The sequence below is a fragment of the Lampris incognitus genome, chromosome 9, assembly GCF_029633865.1.
Source record: "Lampris incognitus isolate fLamInc1 chromosome 9, fLamInc1.hap2, whole genome shotgun sequence".
In the NCBI taxonomy this organism is placed as follows: Eukaryota; Metazoa; Chordata; class Actinopteri; order Lampriformes; family Lampridae; genus Lampris; species Lampris incognitus.
The window spans coordinates 10,094,858-10,111,970 of NC_079219.1; the positions used below are offsets into that span (position 1 = coordinate 10,094,858).

General features: G+C 46.1%; 1 protein-coding gene across 1 annotated transcript in view; it reads right to left on the minus strand.

Moving 5' to 3' along the window:
* cpne4a (copine IVa) overlaps window positions 1-17,113 on the minus strand; it is a 134,730-nt gene that overhangs the window by 68,231 nt on the left and 49,386 nt on the right. The window contains exons 4-6 of the mRNA XM_056285616.1: window positions 12,639-12,713; window positions 8,005-8,088; window positions 6,489-6,578 (exon numbers count right to left, since the gene is read on the minus strand). Of these exons, the coding sequence (XP_056141591.1) occupies window positions 6,489-6,578; window positions 8,005-8,088; window positions 12,639-12,713 (249 nt within the window). The remainder of the gene's footprint in view (window positions 1-6,488; window positions 6,579-8,004; window positions 8,089-12,638; window positions 12,714-17,113) is intronic.

Sequence of the window (17,113 nt, forward strand, 5' to 3'; positions counted from 1 at the left end):
GCTCCTCTCCATATCTCTAAGGCTGAGCCCAGACACCCAATGGATTTCAGCCGCTTGTATCCGCGATCTCACCCTTTCGGTCACTACCGAAAGCTCATGACCATAGGTGAGGGTTGGAATGAAGATTGACTGATAAATTGAGAGCTTTGCCTTCCGGCTCAGCTCCCTCTTCACAACAGTCCAGTACAACGTCCGCATTACTGCTGATGCTGCACCAATCCACTTGTCAATCTCCCGCTCCATCCTCCCCTCACTCATGAACAAGGTCACCACCCCATGAACCCACCACACGCAGGGGGGATAAACATTAGGGTAGGGTGCAATGCAGGCATGGTGGCAGGCAAAAGAGGGGATCGGGGCGTGCCGACTTCCGGCATCGCAGATTGGTCCTTGGGATGTGGAATGTCAGAAAAACTCCAAACAATACTAATAAGGCACTTCAATATTTGAATCTGAAATATGGAGATACTTAATAATGTCAGGTGTTTCTCTTTTTTTTTCTACTTTTTTTTTTGCATTCATATTCTGTCATTAAAGTTGAACACCCCACAAATTCCTAGTTTGCATAACCAGCAAGGAAATACTCCCAGTAGAGCAATGAAGTTTGATAATTGCATATTTTTTTCCATGTACCCCCAGAGGAGCTGAAGCCGTCATGATGGATGACAACAAATGTTTAGAAATGGAATTCAATTCACTGATGTAGCACAACCAGCAAATATCAGCCCTAAAGGCATATATATACATCCATCCATCCATTATCCAAACCGTTTATCCTGCTCTCAGGGTTGCGGGGATGCTGGAGCCTAGCTCAGCAGTCATTGGGCGGCAGGCAGGGAGACACACTGGACAGGCTGCCAGGCCATCACACAGGGCCCATACACACACACACACACACACATTCATACTTTGGGACAATTTAGTATGGCCGATTCACCTGACCTACATGTCTTTGGACTGAGGGAGGAAACCAGAACACCCGGAGGAAACCCATGCAGACACGGGGAGAACATGCAAACTCCACACAGAGGATGACCCTCAAGGTTGGACTACCCTGGGGCTCGAACCCAGGACCTTTTTGCTGTGAGGTGACCGCGCTAACCACTGTGCCACCATGGCGCCCACCTAAAGGCATATCTAGGTACACAAATAGAGATGGAATGTTACAAGAACCAAATGCTACAGAGTGAATTTAATAAGAAATAGAAACTTAACTGTGGTACTATTGTATGTTAGTTTGTTAGAGGTCCTGTTGTTCTCTATATCATGGGTATCAGTATGTACTTTGGTACTTTGTAAAACAGCAGAAGTTGTGAGCTCTGATATGTCACCAAAAGTTAAATTTTTGCTCAGTGAAGAATGGTGGGGGAACTACCTCCTCTGTGATGGCATGTCATCAATCTCACCATCTTCTCTGTGTCTCCTTCCTGTTTACTGTTTTTCAGATGATCATTTTAGCAGAAGGCACTGACCTCATCTCATTGCACCTTGGGGAAGGCCCAACCTCTGGACCCCAACCTGATTGGGGGAAACTTGAGGTGAGATATTGGACAAGAACTTGTTTATCTGAGACCCTAACCTCTGAGATAATTTAAACGGGTTTTAATACAAGGTTTGAAAAACCTATTCCACCAGCCATCCCTCCTACTCCCACTCTAATGCCACCCTTCTACATCCAGGAGGATGAGGTGAGAGTTACATTCAAGAAGCTGATCAGGAAAGCAGCAGGGCCAGACAGGATCAATCCTGCTTCACTGAGCCACTGTGCAACTCAATTGGTCCCAGTATTACAACCATATTTAACAGTTCTCTAAGCCAAAGTACAGTCCCACAATATTTCAAACTCTCTACCATAATTCCTGTGCCGAAGTCCTCAAAGATCACCTGCCTGCAGGACTTCAGACCAGTGGCCCTATCATCTGTAACTATGAAAGCATTTGAGCGCATCATTCTGTCATACTTGAAATCCTACACCTCCTCATTAATGGACCCATATCGATTTGCCAATCAAGCCAACCGGTCTGTTGAGGATGCAGTCAGCATAGCACTCCATGCCCTGCAACGCCTGAAATCACCAAACACATATACACACACATCCTGTTCATAGACTTTAGTTCCGCCTTTAAATCCATCAACCCACTCAAACTCTTTACCATATTCTAGGACATGAACATTGACCCAGCCATATGCCACTGGATTCGGAACTTCCTGTGGAACATACAGGAACATCTATCCTATAAGGAGGGCATGAGATTAATATCCTAACCTCATACCCTCTTACCCTCAGTACACGAGCCCCTCAGGGCTGTGTTCTCTCCCCATGGCTCTTCTCACTTTATACCATTTACTTAACATCCATGGACAGTTCTGTGGAAACAATAAAATATGCAGACAACACAACCATTGTAGGCTTCATCTCTAATAATGATGAAACCCAGTGCCACATTTTAGTGGACCAAGCTGTATTTTTGTGTGCGAATGACCTCCTGCTTAATACAGCCAAAACCCCAGGAATTCATTACTGACTTCCAATGCATGCCGAATCCCAAAATACCCATATAAATAGATGGAGATCCCATCACCACCACTGACTCTTTCAAATTCCTCAGAACATACATCAGCAATAATCTGAAGTGGAAAACTAACACTGAACACGTCATTGCAAAAGCTAAAAAATTACTTCTTCATTACGAAGCTTAAAAAATAGTAGATCAAGCATCAACTTCTCGTTCTGTTCTACTCATCCATCATCGAGTCCATCATCTCTTCATTTATTACAGTATGGTACAGCACCACAGGCAGTCAAACATGGAAAAAACTACAGCGGATTGTAAACAAGGCATCCAAAATCATAAGCTGAATCTCTACATACTCACTGGACTGTAACGCGAGCAAAGATCATGTCCGACCCCTCACATCCTGCTCATCACATCTGCCAGCTCCTTCCCTCGGGGAGGTGTTACAGGTCTGCTAAGACTAAATGCTTCATGAACAGCTTTTTCCCATAGCTATCAGGACTCTGAATTCCTCCCTCTAGTCCCCTCCTCACACACTACTGGCATACATATGCATACGTACAATTCACCTACTGAATGTGGTTATGTGTAATATGTTCTGTATCGCTGTATTGTTTCATGTTAATATGTGGAGTCTCTGCTGTTGTCCATATATGTATTGTGCTGCAGAGTTTTTACATATTGTACCGAAAACAATTCCACCAGCCTTAGTTGTGGTGCTAATAAACAATCTAAACAATCTAAGAAAAAGGCATGGCATATTCCTCTGGATTCAACACAGCATTAAACTATTACTTCTGACAGTGACAGGACTGTAAATCAACTGCAGTTTGGATAGATTTCCCTCCAGAACACATTGAAATGTAATTCTGAAGTTAAGGATTAATTTGAATTAGTCCTCATGATTAGTTGATAAAAAATGTGTCTCACACTACCATAGTACATTGGAACTAAAACTGTGATTAAATCATGATTGAATGTGTCTCGGCCTGTCCAGGGTGTCTCCCCGCCTGCCGCCCAGTGACTGCTGGGGTAGGCTCCAGCATCCCCGAGACCCTGAGAACAGATTAAGCCGTTCGGATAATGGATGGATGAATGTTTCAACAAGACTGAGCTAAACTAAATAAACTAAAGTAAACCAAACCAAGTAAAACGAAACTAAACTCAAATTAATTAAACTATACCCAATCAAACTTAACGAAACAGAAGCAAAACTAAACTAAACCAAATTAAACTATTCTAAACTCAACTTCACTAAACTGAACTGAACTAAACTACACTTCACTAACCTTAAAACCTTAAATACACCAAACTACACTGAACTGAACCACAACTCAACTCAACTAATCTAAGCTTACTTTGACTAAACTGAATTCGACTGAACAAAACTAAACCTTAAAACCTTAACTACACCGGACTCAACCAAACCAAAGAAAACCAAGCCAAGCTATAAGGGAGACAAGATAAAAACAAGTCCATCAGTTTGTTGAGACACCGTTTGGAGAACAAAGCGGCCAGCTGACTGTTTTTCTCCCTCTTTTCCAAATAAAACGTCCTTTACACCAAACTGTCAGGAAACCATTGCTATTTATTGCCATTTCCCTCGCACTTAACCCGCAGTCACACACATACATCAACTCCTCGCTTACCACAGGTGTGTTCCCCACTGCATTTAAGCAAGCTCAGGTCACCCTGCTGCTCAAAAAAACCTACACTCAACCCAGCCCAGGTTGAAAACTACAGACCGGTTTCACTCCTACCCTTTCTTTCAAAAATACTTGAGCACATGGTCTTTAACCAAGTCTCTGAATTCCTTTCTGAGAACAATCTGTGTGATCTGAATCAGTCTGGCTTCAAGCAGGGTCACTCTACCGAGACTGCACTCCTGTCGGTAATAGAATCACTGCATTTGGCTCGAGCTGCTGGTCAGTCCTCAGCTTTATTGCTGCTAGATCCGTCAGCCGCCTTTGACACGGTTAACCACCAAATCCTCCTCTCCACACTCACTGAGCTTGGTATCTCAGGATCTTCCCTCCACTGGTTCATGTCCTACCTCTCAGGGAGATCTTTTAGAGTATCTTGGAGGGGAGAAGTGTCCAAACCGCATGGCTTTGGGAGAGATACTTTATTTATCCCTGTAGGGAAATTATGCTCTGCATTTAACCTATCCTAGCTGTGTAGCTAGCAGCAGTGGGCAGCTGCCGTGTAGCACCCGGGGACCAACTCCAGTTAGTCTTGCCATGCCTCGGTCAGGGGCACAGACAGGAGAAAAGCCCTAATATGCATGTCTTTTTGATGGTAGGGGAAACCGGAGCACCCGGAGAAAACCCACTGCAGACATGGGGAGAACATGCAAACTCCACACACAGGACGACCTGGGGATTACCCCCAAGGTTGGACAACCCCAGGGTTTGAACCCAGAACCTTCTTTCTGTGAGGCAACAGCGCTAACTACTGCGCCACCATGCCGCTATGCTGTGGCTTATCCACAGGGGTGCCTCAAGGGTCAGTGCTCAGTCCCTTTCTCTTCACAAAATACACCACCTCACTTGGTGTGATCATCCACTCCCACGAATATCATCATGCCTTGCTGATATCTCTGCATGGATGAAAGAACACCACCTTTGGTTTAACCGACCTAAGACTGAGCGCCTTGTCATCCCAGCCAGTCCATCCTTACAAAAACTGATCAACATCCAGCTCGAGTCAGCCCAACTCATGCCCACAAAGTCTGCTCGAAACCTGGGTGTCATGATTGATGACCAACTAACCTTTACAGTTGACGTGCCCTCGACTGCTCAGTCATGCCGACTTGCCCCGTACAACATCAGGAAAATTAGACCCTACCTGTCTGAGCATGCAGCAAAACTCCTGGTACAGGCTGTTGTAACATCACACATTGACTACTGCATCTCCTTCCTGGCAGGTCTCCCTGCATGCATTGTCAAACCTCCGCAAATGATCCAGAATGCGGCGGCACGTCTGGTCTGCAACCAACCCAAAACAGCTCATGTCACTCCGCTGTTCATATCCCTCCACTGGCTCCAAGTAGCTGCCCGCATCAAATTCAAAACCTTAATACTCGCTTACAAAACAGCACCTAAAACAACTCCTGCTACCTGAACTCCCTCAGTCCCACTCACTATGCTCTGCCAATGAACGGCGCCTGGCACTTCTGCCACACCAGGGCCCTAAGTCACTAGCCAGACTCTTCTCTTCCTGGTGGTGGAACGAGTTACCAAACTCCAGTCGATCCACTGAGTCCCTCTCCATCTTTAAGAAGAAGCTACCCAGCTGTTTCACGAACACCTCCACACCTGATGGTATTGATATAATTATAAAAAAAAAAAATCACCTCTATGCGCCCTATGCATTGCGTTTGTGCACTGCCTGTTGACACCTATGTCCTATCGGACTGGAACCTAGTTATTTGACACTTACTTGCGTTGTTGCCTCCTGACTACATCCTTGCTTGTGTTGTATTAACTCTCAGATGTATGTCACTTTGGATAAAAGCGTCTGCTAAATGAAATTGTAACATCGTAACATTTACCTATACTAGAGCTATCAACCAATGAGAGAGCTCGATGAGACCAGACCCCCATGCCTATCCCCTAACCCCATCTGTACCCAGCCAATCAACACACTCACCTCAGAGCACATGTTCAGCTCTTCCCCTCACATAGTTTGTATCAACTGCACACACACACACACACACACACACACACACACACACCGCATGAATATAAACACACACGTGTGTAAACACACACACAAACTCTTATTCTATGCGTTGGTAAATGCTTGCTTTGTTTTTTTGCCTTTAGATTGTTCTTATCCAAAGATATCAAATGTGCTTGAACAAAGATATTGACTGACAGCCAATAAGCTACTGTGTGTATGTGTGTGTGGCTGTGATTGTGTGTTTATATATATGATTGTGGGTGTGTGTGTGTGTTGTAAACCTCTCACCTGGAGCTTGCGTTCTTGATCACCACTACACAGCGAGTTGAGAGAAACCTTGAATGTTTTCCAGACTGGATTAAGATTATTCATGACAGTCTGAGAGAGAGAGAGAGAGAGAGAGAGAGAGAGAGAGAGAGAGAGAGAGAGAGAGAGAGAGAGAGAGAGAGAGAGAGAGAGAGAGAGAGAGAGAGAGAGAGAGAGAGAGAGAGAGAGAGAGAGAGAGAGAGAGAGAGAGAGAGAGAGAGAGAGAGAGAGAGAGAGAGAGAGAGAGAGAGAGAGAGAGAGAGAGAGAGAGAGAAACAATCAGGATTTTGTAAGTATTCACACGCCCTGAATTTGATCGAATGCGACCAGGTTTTATATGAAATTGCAGAGATCAGGCTATCATCATTTCAGAGCCCTTATTAAAAGACTTCAGATGTGTTCAACTGTCACGGTTTTCATGATATGAAGGTGAATGGCTGCTCTGCTGATTGGCTTTCATTCATTAAACATCGGTGAGGAAACATAGCTCAGTCATGGGAAATGTTTTATTGTAGCTACTGAAATGATTTCCAGCTGTGACTGTGATTAATCGAAATGGTATCTTTAGGGGCGTTCGGGTAGCATGGCGCTCTGTTTCGTTGCCTACCAACACGGAGATCTCCGGTCTGAATCCCCGTGTTGCCTCCGGCTTGGTCGGGCATCCCTACAGACACAATTGTCCGTGTCTGCGGGTGGGAAGCCGGATGTGGGTATGTGTCCTGGTCGCTGCACTAGCGCCTCCTCTGGTTGGTCGGGGCGCCTGTTCAGGGGGGAGGGGGAACTGGGGGGGATAGCGTGATCCTCCCACGCGCTACGTCCCCCTGGTGAAACTCCTCACTGTCAGGTGAAAAGAAGCAGCTGGCATCAGAGGAGGCATGTGGTAGTCTGCAGCCCTCCCTGGATCAGCAGAGGGGGTGCAGCAGCGACCGGGATGGCTTGAAAGAGTGGGGTAATTGGCCGGATACAATTGGAGAGAAAAAGGGGGGGGACCTCCAAAAAAAAAAAGAAAAAAGAAGAAAGAAAAGGTATCTTTATAGCGGAGTTTTACACTATGGCACTTGCATGTGGCAGCGAGGTGTACAAGGTGTATTGTGTTTGGTTCATCCGGTGTTCTGCCGGTTCTCCAGTGCTCAGACCAGCAGTGAATGCTTTGCTGGCTGGCTTGCGAAATACTATCAACTTCTCATTTACTCTCAAGATCTGATTCAGCCATAGATGTGAGTCGCACATGCGCATGGTTGACTTAGATGTGACTTAGAGAGTGAACGGAGAGAGGGAGTGGCGATAGCCGGAACAGACTTTTTTCGAAGGTTTTGAATCACCGCAACCACGAGATGCTGCTCATCATAATACAGTCATAACTGTGCACACACAAAAAGTAGGCTGATAGGTCCTATAGTTAGAGAGATTAGTCATGGACACACACACACACATCTTATTATCTCCGCCACACTGTAGTGGTCGTGTGTGTGTGTGTGTGTGTGTGTGTATTTGTTACCTCTGTCCGGTGCACTAGCTGCAGTGTGGCGTCATCATTTAGTCTGTAGATCTCAAGGAAGGGATCGGATTTACTGAAGAAATCCTGCAAACAGTCACACACACACACACACACACACACACACACACAAACACACACACACACACACACACACATCATATCATGTCACGGCATAACACCACATCACAGATATCAGCTGGAACACACCGTGCGGTTAGTGTATTAAACTGAGGTTAACTACTGTGGAACATTAATCCAGTGGGTCAGTGTCTTCCTCTGTAATGTTCTCTTTACCCGGTGTGGTGGAAGAAAGAGAGAGTCACAGATGAGACCTCTATTAAAGTTGACGTAGTTGACCAGACTCTCATCGCGTCTGGTCGCCTGCTCTGTCCGGGTGAACAGACGGCATCTGAAGGCCCGGGTGACCGTTTGGATGTGTTTTTAAGAGATAAGGCTCGGGTTTAATCTGGCAATTGATGGCTTGTAAGACAGCGACGAGAAAAACCAGAATGATCCTGATCCGTTTTCGTGTCTGATGGTCAACTAGGAAGAGAGACTTTATCTGTGTTACTGATCCAGTAAAAAGCAAAATGGCTAATAAAGAAATAGAAGATGCAGAACAGGAAAAAACACACTAACTATCTGTTTACTGGTGACGTTTTGTCACTTTTAGAAAACCTCCAAGCCAACGTCTCCCGTTCTGCATTGCCGGTAAGACCACTGCCACATTTTAGGTGGAATCGGTCTGGGATGAAATATTTGGGGGCATTTTTTTTGGCACCAGAGCTAGAGAATATACCCTGAGAGTAACGTGATATAAAAACGAAGCACCCGTGGAAGATGGGAGGATTTTGCCTTCCCCGTGCGGAAGTGTGTATCTGTCATTTCAGATTCTTTATCTAATGACACGGCGGGGACTCGAGAGGTTGAGACAGCGATGTGTCGAGGTTTAACTGTTCCTGGTGTTTGTCATCTCTGAAGATCCGAGGGCAGATTTTCACAGACTCAGCGTCGGTCTGAGCCCTTCCACACTGCGGGCTGGATAAACAACTCCCCAACAATATGGTTCGGCTGACGTGGGGGAAAAATATTCTGGAAAAAAAATAAAGTGTATGTACAGACTTCAACCGAACAACACATTTTTCTCATGTGGAGCGGTTCATGGTTTATGGATATATGGAGATAGTCACAGCTTGGTGTCGCCTCCATACAACTAAATAACAAAAAAGGAACTCATGAACGGATAAAACTTTATGGAGAAATATTTGAATGGTATGAAATAAAACTCTTCAGAACAGCCTTGATTTTAACTGATACCTGATAACTTGGTTGCAGATTGTATCAAATAATGGCCTAATAGGTGATATGACTGTAGAAATGAAGATGGCAGGTATTTTATGGAGTAAAGGCGTAAGGATTGAGGGTATTTTATGGAGTAAAGGAGTAAAGGCTGTCAGTCCAGTTTACATGGACTGACAGCTACTCCGTCAGTCCATGTAAACTGAATGAGTGTAAGCTAAGCAGGTGTGGCTTGGCTAGGGAGTTGTTCCTTATCCGATGCGTGGGTCTAAGGACAGGATGCTGTGTTGCTGTAAATATCCCAAATTTATAATTTGGGATATTGGGCTATACAAATAGAACTGACTTGACTTGATTTGACTAGTACATGGATGGGAGACCTCTCGGGAAAACTAAGTTGGTGGGCCAGTAGGGGGCAGTCTTCCCTCTAGTACTAAACATGTTTTTTTTTTAAATCCCAGTGCCCCAGTGCAGTGACGGAGACACTATGCTGCAGGAGATGCCGTCCTTCGGATGAGATGTTAAACCGAGGTCCTGACTCACTGTGGTCATTAAGATCCCATGGCACTTATCACAAAGAGTAGGGGGTCCCCCAATGTCCTGGCAAAATTCCCAACCTGATTCTCTCCATCTGGCCACCTAATCATCCTCCTATGTAACTGGCTCAATGATTCCTCCCTCTCCACCTCAAGCTGATGTGTGGTGAACGTTCTGGCACAAAATGGCTGCCGTGCATCACCCAGGTGGGTGCTACACATTGGTGGTTGAGGTGAGTTCCCCCCCTTCACTGTGAAGCGCTTTGGGGGTCTAGGTAAAGCGCTATATAAATGTAATCCATTATTATTATTATTATCATTATTATAATGCTCGGTGAGACTGTATGTGGTTCAATTGGTAAGACAGACTGTGCAGCAGTCTGTCAAAACCACACAACAAGTTCACATGATGGGTTGGGCGGCATGGTGGCCCAGTGATTAGCGCTGTCGCCTCACAGCAAGAAGGTCCTGGGTTTGAGCCCAGGGATTGTCCAACCTGGGGGGGGGGGGTCATCCTCTGTGTGGAGTTTGTATGTTCTCCCTCATGAGCACCTTCACTTCAGGTGTGGGAAGATGGCGGCGCGAATTCACGTTCGCAGCGGCCTCACCCAGTACCGTCGATGCAGTGCCTTTGTCCACCTCTACGTCTAAGTTTTTGTCGTCGTTTGTTGGCTGGGAGAGCTGGCGCTGGATCGGCTGTGAGAGCTTGGCTCTGCTGTACCGTGAGCTCAGGGACCACAGCCTTGCCCGGAGCTGCACCCGAGGAGGTTACACCGAGGGTGTTCTGATAGGACAAAGAAGCGGGGTAGACTAAGCTAACTGCTAACTCAAGTTCTGATAACACCGAGGGCAGTCTGGCGGCGGCCTCACCTGGCATTGACTGTGGTGTTTTTGATGTCGTCGTATAGAGTGCGGGGAGGTGTGTCAAGGGTGTCTGGTCTGGCTGGGAGAGCTGGTGCTGGATCAGCTGGGAGGGCTTGGTCTGCTTCGTCCGGTTGCCACAGGGACCACGGCCCGTGCCTGGAGTTGCGCCCGAGGGGGAAACACGGAGGGCGGTCTGACAGGACGTGAAATCGGGGCAGGCTAGACTAACTGCTAGCCCATGCAGGCCGGTGGTTCCAACAGTCATCCTGGCTGGCGTTTGTTCCCTTGGACAGTGATTTTATTTATTTATTTATTTATTGGTTTGGATATATGTGTTAGCTTGAATATGTGTGTTCTTGTAGTTCTTAAATGTGTTTTTGTCTGTATGTTCCACTGCTGTGGGCTGGGGGAAACGGCATTTCGTTTCACTTCCATGTGCGCACGTACATGGGGTGAAATGACAAATAAAGTGTTCCTGATTCCTGTTCCTGATTCCTCCCCGTGTCTGCCGTGGGCTTTCTTTTTCTTTCTTCTTTTCTTCACTGCTCCTAGCTACTCAGATCACAGCTAGGATGGTTAAGTTGCAGTAACTGAATTTACCCACAGGGATTAATAAAGGAAACGTCATCTTAATCTTTCTAGACGGATACAGGCCTGTTTAGGGTGCGTCGTATATATTTGGATCATATTTTAAGAGAGATTTTTGCTGAAAAAGTTCAGAGGAAGTTCGGATAAGTCTTTTGTGAAAGGGCGGTCGACTCGTGAATCAATGACATTTTATTAATGCATTTTCTCTTCTGAGGTCTTTTAAGAGGGTTTAAATTTATTTTTATTTTTGTCATCACTTTATTCCGTCTGGTGTTTTTTTCTTTCATCATTACCCTTTATCTGTGCACTTTCACTTGATTTTAGTGTGTTGTGCTGCATTTTAATGTACAAAATGTGCTACATCAATGAAGATAGCTTGATTGACTGAAATATGAAACAGTGTTTAAAAATGAGAATAAGAATAAGGAAAAATAATCAAAGGCAACACAGCCACTGGCCGGATGGATGGAAAAGGTTTCTGTTCTGTTGTGATTCATCCCAACATGAAGCCTGACTTACTTGTTTTTATGAGCAAAACAATCATACACTTTTTTTTCTTTTTGATTTTCCCCCCTTTTTCTCCCCAGTTGTGCCCGTCCAGCTACCCCACTCTTCCGAGCCGTCCTGGTCGCTGCTCCACTCCCTCTGCCGACCCGGGGAGGGCTGCAGACTACTACATGCCTCCTCTGATATATGTGGAGTCACCAGCCGCTTCTTTTCACCTGACAGTGAGGAGTTTCGCCAGGAGGACGTAGCACGTGGGAGGATCACGCTATTCCCGCCAGTTCCCCCTCCCCCCCGAACAGCTGCCCCGACCAACCAGAGGAGGCGCTAGTGCAGCGACCAGGACACATACCCATATCAGGTTTCCCACCAGCAGACACGGCCAATTGTGTCTGTAGGGACGCCCGACCAAGCCGGAGGTAACACGGGGATTCGAACCGGTGATCCCCGTGTTCGTAGGCAACGGAATAGACCGCTACGCTACCCAGACGCCCCAATAATCATACACTATTACTACTACTACTACGATTTATACAATACACTGCCACTATTTGTATATTAGTACCTCCGTCAGAGTTTGCTGACTAAAGCATGCTTTGAAATTGTTTGGTCAAACTTGGTCCCAGGATTTAAAAAACGGTTCCAAAAATAAGAGAAGCTGACAACACAACACACACATGTACTGACATATATGCACATTGAACAATGTACATTCTTATGAGCACACAAGCACACGCCGCACTCTCTCTGTTTCACACACACACACACACACACACACACACACACACACACACACACACACACACACACACACACACACACACACACACACACACACCTTACCTTGTCGTCAAGTTTCCTGGCACTGAAGGAGAGCTCTACGTAGTCATCGTTCCCTGTTAGCTCCTCTGCTGAGATCTGAAATGTTCACATCCACATTTTATTAAATTTGAAAGCATTATTAATTATTTGACTTTTGCTAAAGAGTTTGTCTTGGTGGGACAATCCTGAAGATTTGCATGCAAACAGACGGCCTATTCACAGATATCTGAATCCTGAAGGATTTCATGAGTTGCTCCTTTTCATGGTTACTGTTGGGTAGGACATTCCTGAAAAATTATGATAAAGACAGATCAATTCAGACCACTGTCTGCCAGACAGCCACTGAGGATGTACAAGCCAGGGAATTCTTAGTGCCGGTCCCAAGCCTGGATAAACGGGGAGGGTTGCGTCAGAAAGGGCATCCTATGTAAAATCTTTGCCAAATCAAATATCTGGTTCATGAATCAAATTTCCATACCGGATCGGTTGAGGCCAGGATTACCAATGACCCTCACTGGTACTGTTGACCAGCAGGGTGCTAGTGGAAACTATGCTATTTTGGGTGAAGGAGAGGGGGAAGGCATTTCCACAGGCAGCAGGAGAGGAGGAAGGGTAGGAGTGTGGAGGTGAGAGTCAGAACTTTGAATGTTGGCAACATGACTCATAAATGGAGAGAGCTGGCTGATATGATGGCGAGAAGGTTGACATACTTTGTGTGCAACAGACCAGGTGGAAGGGCAGTAAGATCAGTAGAACTGGAGGTGGGTTCAAACTCTTCTACCATGGTGCAAATGGGCGGGGAAATGGGGTAGGTGTAATTCTGAAGGAAGACTATGTCAAGAGTGTATTGGAGGTGAAGAGCGTGTCAGACAGAGTGATGAGTATGAAGCTGGAAATCGAAAGTGTGTTGATGAATGTTATCAGCCCAATATGCCCTGCAAGTTGGGTGTGAGATGGAAGAGAAATCCTGAAATGAGTTGGCTGAAGTGGTGGAGAGTGTACCCAAGTGGGAGAGAGTGGTGACTGCAGCGGACTTCAATGGGCATGTTGGTGAGGGGAACAGAGGTGATGCGTAGGTATGGTGTCAAGGACAGAAATGTGGAAGGACTGATGGTGATGCATTTTGCGAAAAGGATGGAAATGGCTGTGGTGGACACATATTTCAAGAAGAGGGAGGAACACAGGGTTACGTACAAGAGTGGAGGGAAGTGCACACAGGTGGATTATAGCTTATGTAGGAGGTGCGATCTGAAAGGGATTGGAGACTGCAAGGTGGTGACAGGAGAGAACGTAGCTAGGCAGCATCGGATGGTGGTCTGTAGGATGACTTTGGAGACCAAGAAGAGGAAGACAGTGAAGGCAGAGCCAAGGATCAAATGGTGGTAGTGAGGGAGACAGCTAGGAAGGTACTTGGTGTGTCATCAGGACAGAGGAAGGAAGACAAGGAGACTTGGTGGTGAAATGAGGAAGTACGGCAAACTATACAGAGGAAGAGGTTGGCAAAGAAGAAGTGGGATAGTCAGAGAGATGAAGAAAGTAGACAGGAGTAGAAGGACATGCAGCGTAAAGCGAAGAGAGAAATGGCAAAGGCAATGGCATATGGTGAGTTGTATGAGAAGTTAGACATCAAGGAAGGAGAAAAGGACTTGCACCGATTGGCTAGACAGAGAGCCCAAGCTGGGAAGGATGTGCAGCAAGTTAGGGCGATCAAGGATAGAGATGGAAACGTGCTGACAAGCGAGGAGAGTGTGTTGAGAAGGTGAAAGGATACTTTGAGGGGCTGATGAATGAGAGCGAGAGAGGGTTGGATGATGTGGGGATAGTGAATCAGGAAGTGAGGTGGATTAGCAAGGAGGAAGTGACAGCAGCTATGAAGAGGATGAAGAGTGGTAAGGTGTTTGGTCCAGATGAAATAGACCTGTGGAGGTATGGAGGTGTTTAGGAGAGATGGCAGTGGAGTTTTCAATTAGATTGTTTAACACAATCTTTGAAAGTGAGAGGATGCCTGAGGAGTGGAGAAGAAGCATACTGGTACCGATTTTCAAGAACAAGGGCGATGTGCAGAACTGTAGCAACTACAGAGGTATAAAGTTGATCAGCCACAGCATGAAGATATGGGAAAGAGTAATAGAAGCTAGGTTAAGAGGAGGGGTGATGATTAGCGAGCAGCAGCATGATTTCATGTCACGAAAGAGCACCACAGACGAGATGTTTGCTTTGAGAATGTTGATGGAGAAGTATAGAGAAGGCCAGAGGGAGTTACATTGTGTCTTTGTAGACTTAGAGAAAGCATATGACAGGGTGCTGAGAGAGGAGGTGCGGTATTGTATGAGGAAGTAGGAAGTGGTAGAGAAGTATGTAGGAGTGGTGCAAGATATGTATGATGGCAGTGTGAGATTGGTGAGGTGTGCGGTTGCAATGACAGATGGGTTCAAGGTGGAGGTGGGATTACATCAATGATCGGCTCTGAGCCCTTTCCTGTTTGCAATGGTGATGGACAGGTTGACTGATGAGATCGGGCAGGAGTCTCTGTGGATTATGATGTTCGCGGTTGACATTGTGATCTGTAGCGAGAGTAGGGTGCAGGTTGAGGAGAGCCTGGAGAGGTAAAGGTATGCACTGGAGAGAAGAGGAATAGAAGTGAGTAGGAGCAAGATGAAATACATATGCATGAATTAGAGGGAGGACACCGAAATGCTGAGGATGGAAGGAGTAGAGTTGATGAAGGCGCATGACTTTAAATACTTGGGGTCAACTGTCCAAAGTAATGGGGAGTGCAGAGGAGAGGTGAAGAAGAGGGTGCAGGCAGGGTGGAGTGGGTGGAGAAGAGTGTCAGGAGTGATTTGTGACAGAAGGGTACCAGCAAGAGTTAAAGGGAAGGTTTACAAGATGGTAGTGAGACCAGCTATGTTATAGGGCTTGGAGATGGTGGCACTGACGATAAGACAGGAGGTGGCGCTGAGGGTGGCAGAGTTGAAGATGTTAAGATTTTCATTGGGAGTGACAAAGAAGGACATGATTAGGAACGAGTACATTAGAGGGACAGCTTCAGTTGGGCGGTTTGGAAACAAAGCAAGAGAGACAACATTGAGATGGTTTGGAGGAGGTTTATGGATGTGGTGAGGGAGGACATGCAGGTGGCTGGTGTGGCAGAGGAAGATGTAGAGGACAGGAAGAGATGGAAATGGATGATCCGCTGTGGCGACCCCTAACAGGAGCAGATAGCAACACAGACAGACGATCAGATAGATAGATAGACAGATAGATCAACAGATCGATAGAGGACATACAGGATAACAGTAGAGACAGAATCATGTTATGTAGACAGCGATATGGAGGATTTTACAGATGTATTAGCAAATGTTTATTTAGTCATATAGTCTTACTGAGATCATTGTATTTTTTTGCTAATGTTTGACCTGTTTTGAATACAATGCATGTCAATGTGTGTTGGTTCAATAAGGGCTGGAAAATCTTAAACAGGGAACCAGCCATCACCTTTTTATCTAAGAAAACAAAAAGCATGGAAGACGAATAAAAAATGACTGCTGGGATAGGCTCCAGCTTCCCCGCGACCCTGAGAGCAGGATAAGCAGTTTGGTTAACGGATGGATGGATGGATAAAAGATGTTAATCTTGCAAAACAAGGTAAGCAACCATTCCTTAGACAAACTGTTGTGTTCAAATCCAGATAGCAGACACATTTGGGCCTAATCTGGGGCACTTTTGGTACTTGCGGCCCAGTTACGGCACTGGTAACTGTTGTGTGGGCCAGACGTGGCGCAAATGTAATGAACCGGGCTTGGCTTGGGTGACAGCACATACTATGTGGGCCAGATGTGGCCCAAGTGTGGCTGAGTTGAGGCAGCCACACTCACCCTGAGTCAACGCCGTCATTCAAGGCCAAATGTGGGCCGTAAGGTAACTGCAGATGTGGGCCATAATTGAGCCAAAGATTCTTCACTACCTGGGAAGTATTTGGTTGGTCACTAATTGTAAGTATGTCCACCAAAAACACAAGTTTTCCTTGAATCGGAGGTGGAAAAAGCTGCTGGAGGGTTTGAAAAGCCACCTCATCCCTAAAGGGGATTCTACAGAACTGAATTCAGGATGGCTTAACAAAGTGGAGGCATTCTGAAGCAGTGACTCCGGCTAAGCGGGCTGACGTGGAATAGGCTGGTGTATTGGAAATCCCCTTAGTCCCCATGCCCTGAAAAAAAAACCCAGCTGAAAGGATTGGAACATGAGCCTGGTGAGCACCTCCTCTTCTCCTCTTCTCTCCGCACACAGAAAAGCCAAACCACCTCAGCAGAAACCCCTCCGTCAGGATTAAAACAAATCCACGCCTGCTCTCAGACGAAGCAGGAACCAATGAGTTATGATATTTCTGATTTAAGGCGGTGACATTTTAACCAAGCTCAGAGGAACCGTGGGTCATAACGTGCAGAGAGACAGAGACGGGGGGAGGCAGAGAGGGGGAGACAGTGGAAGGAGAG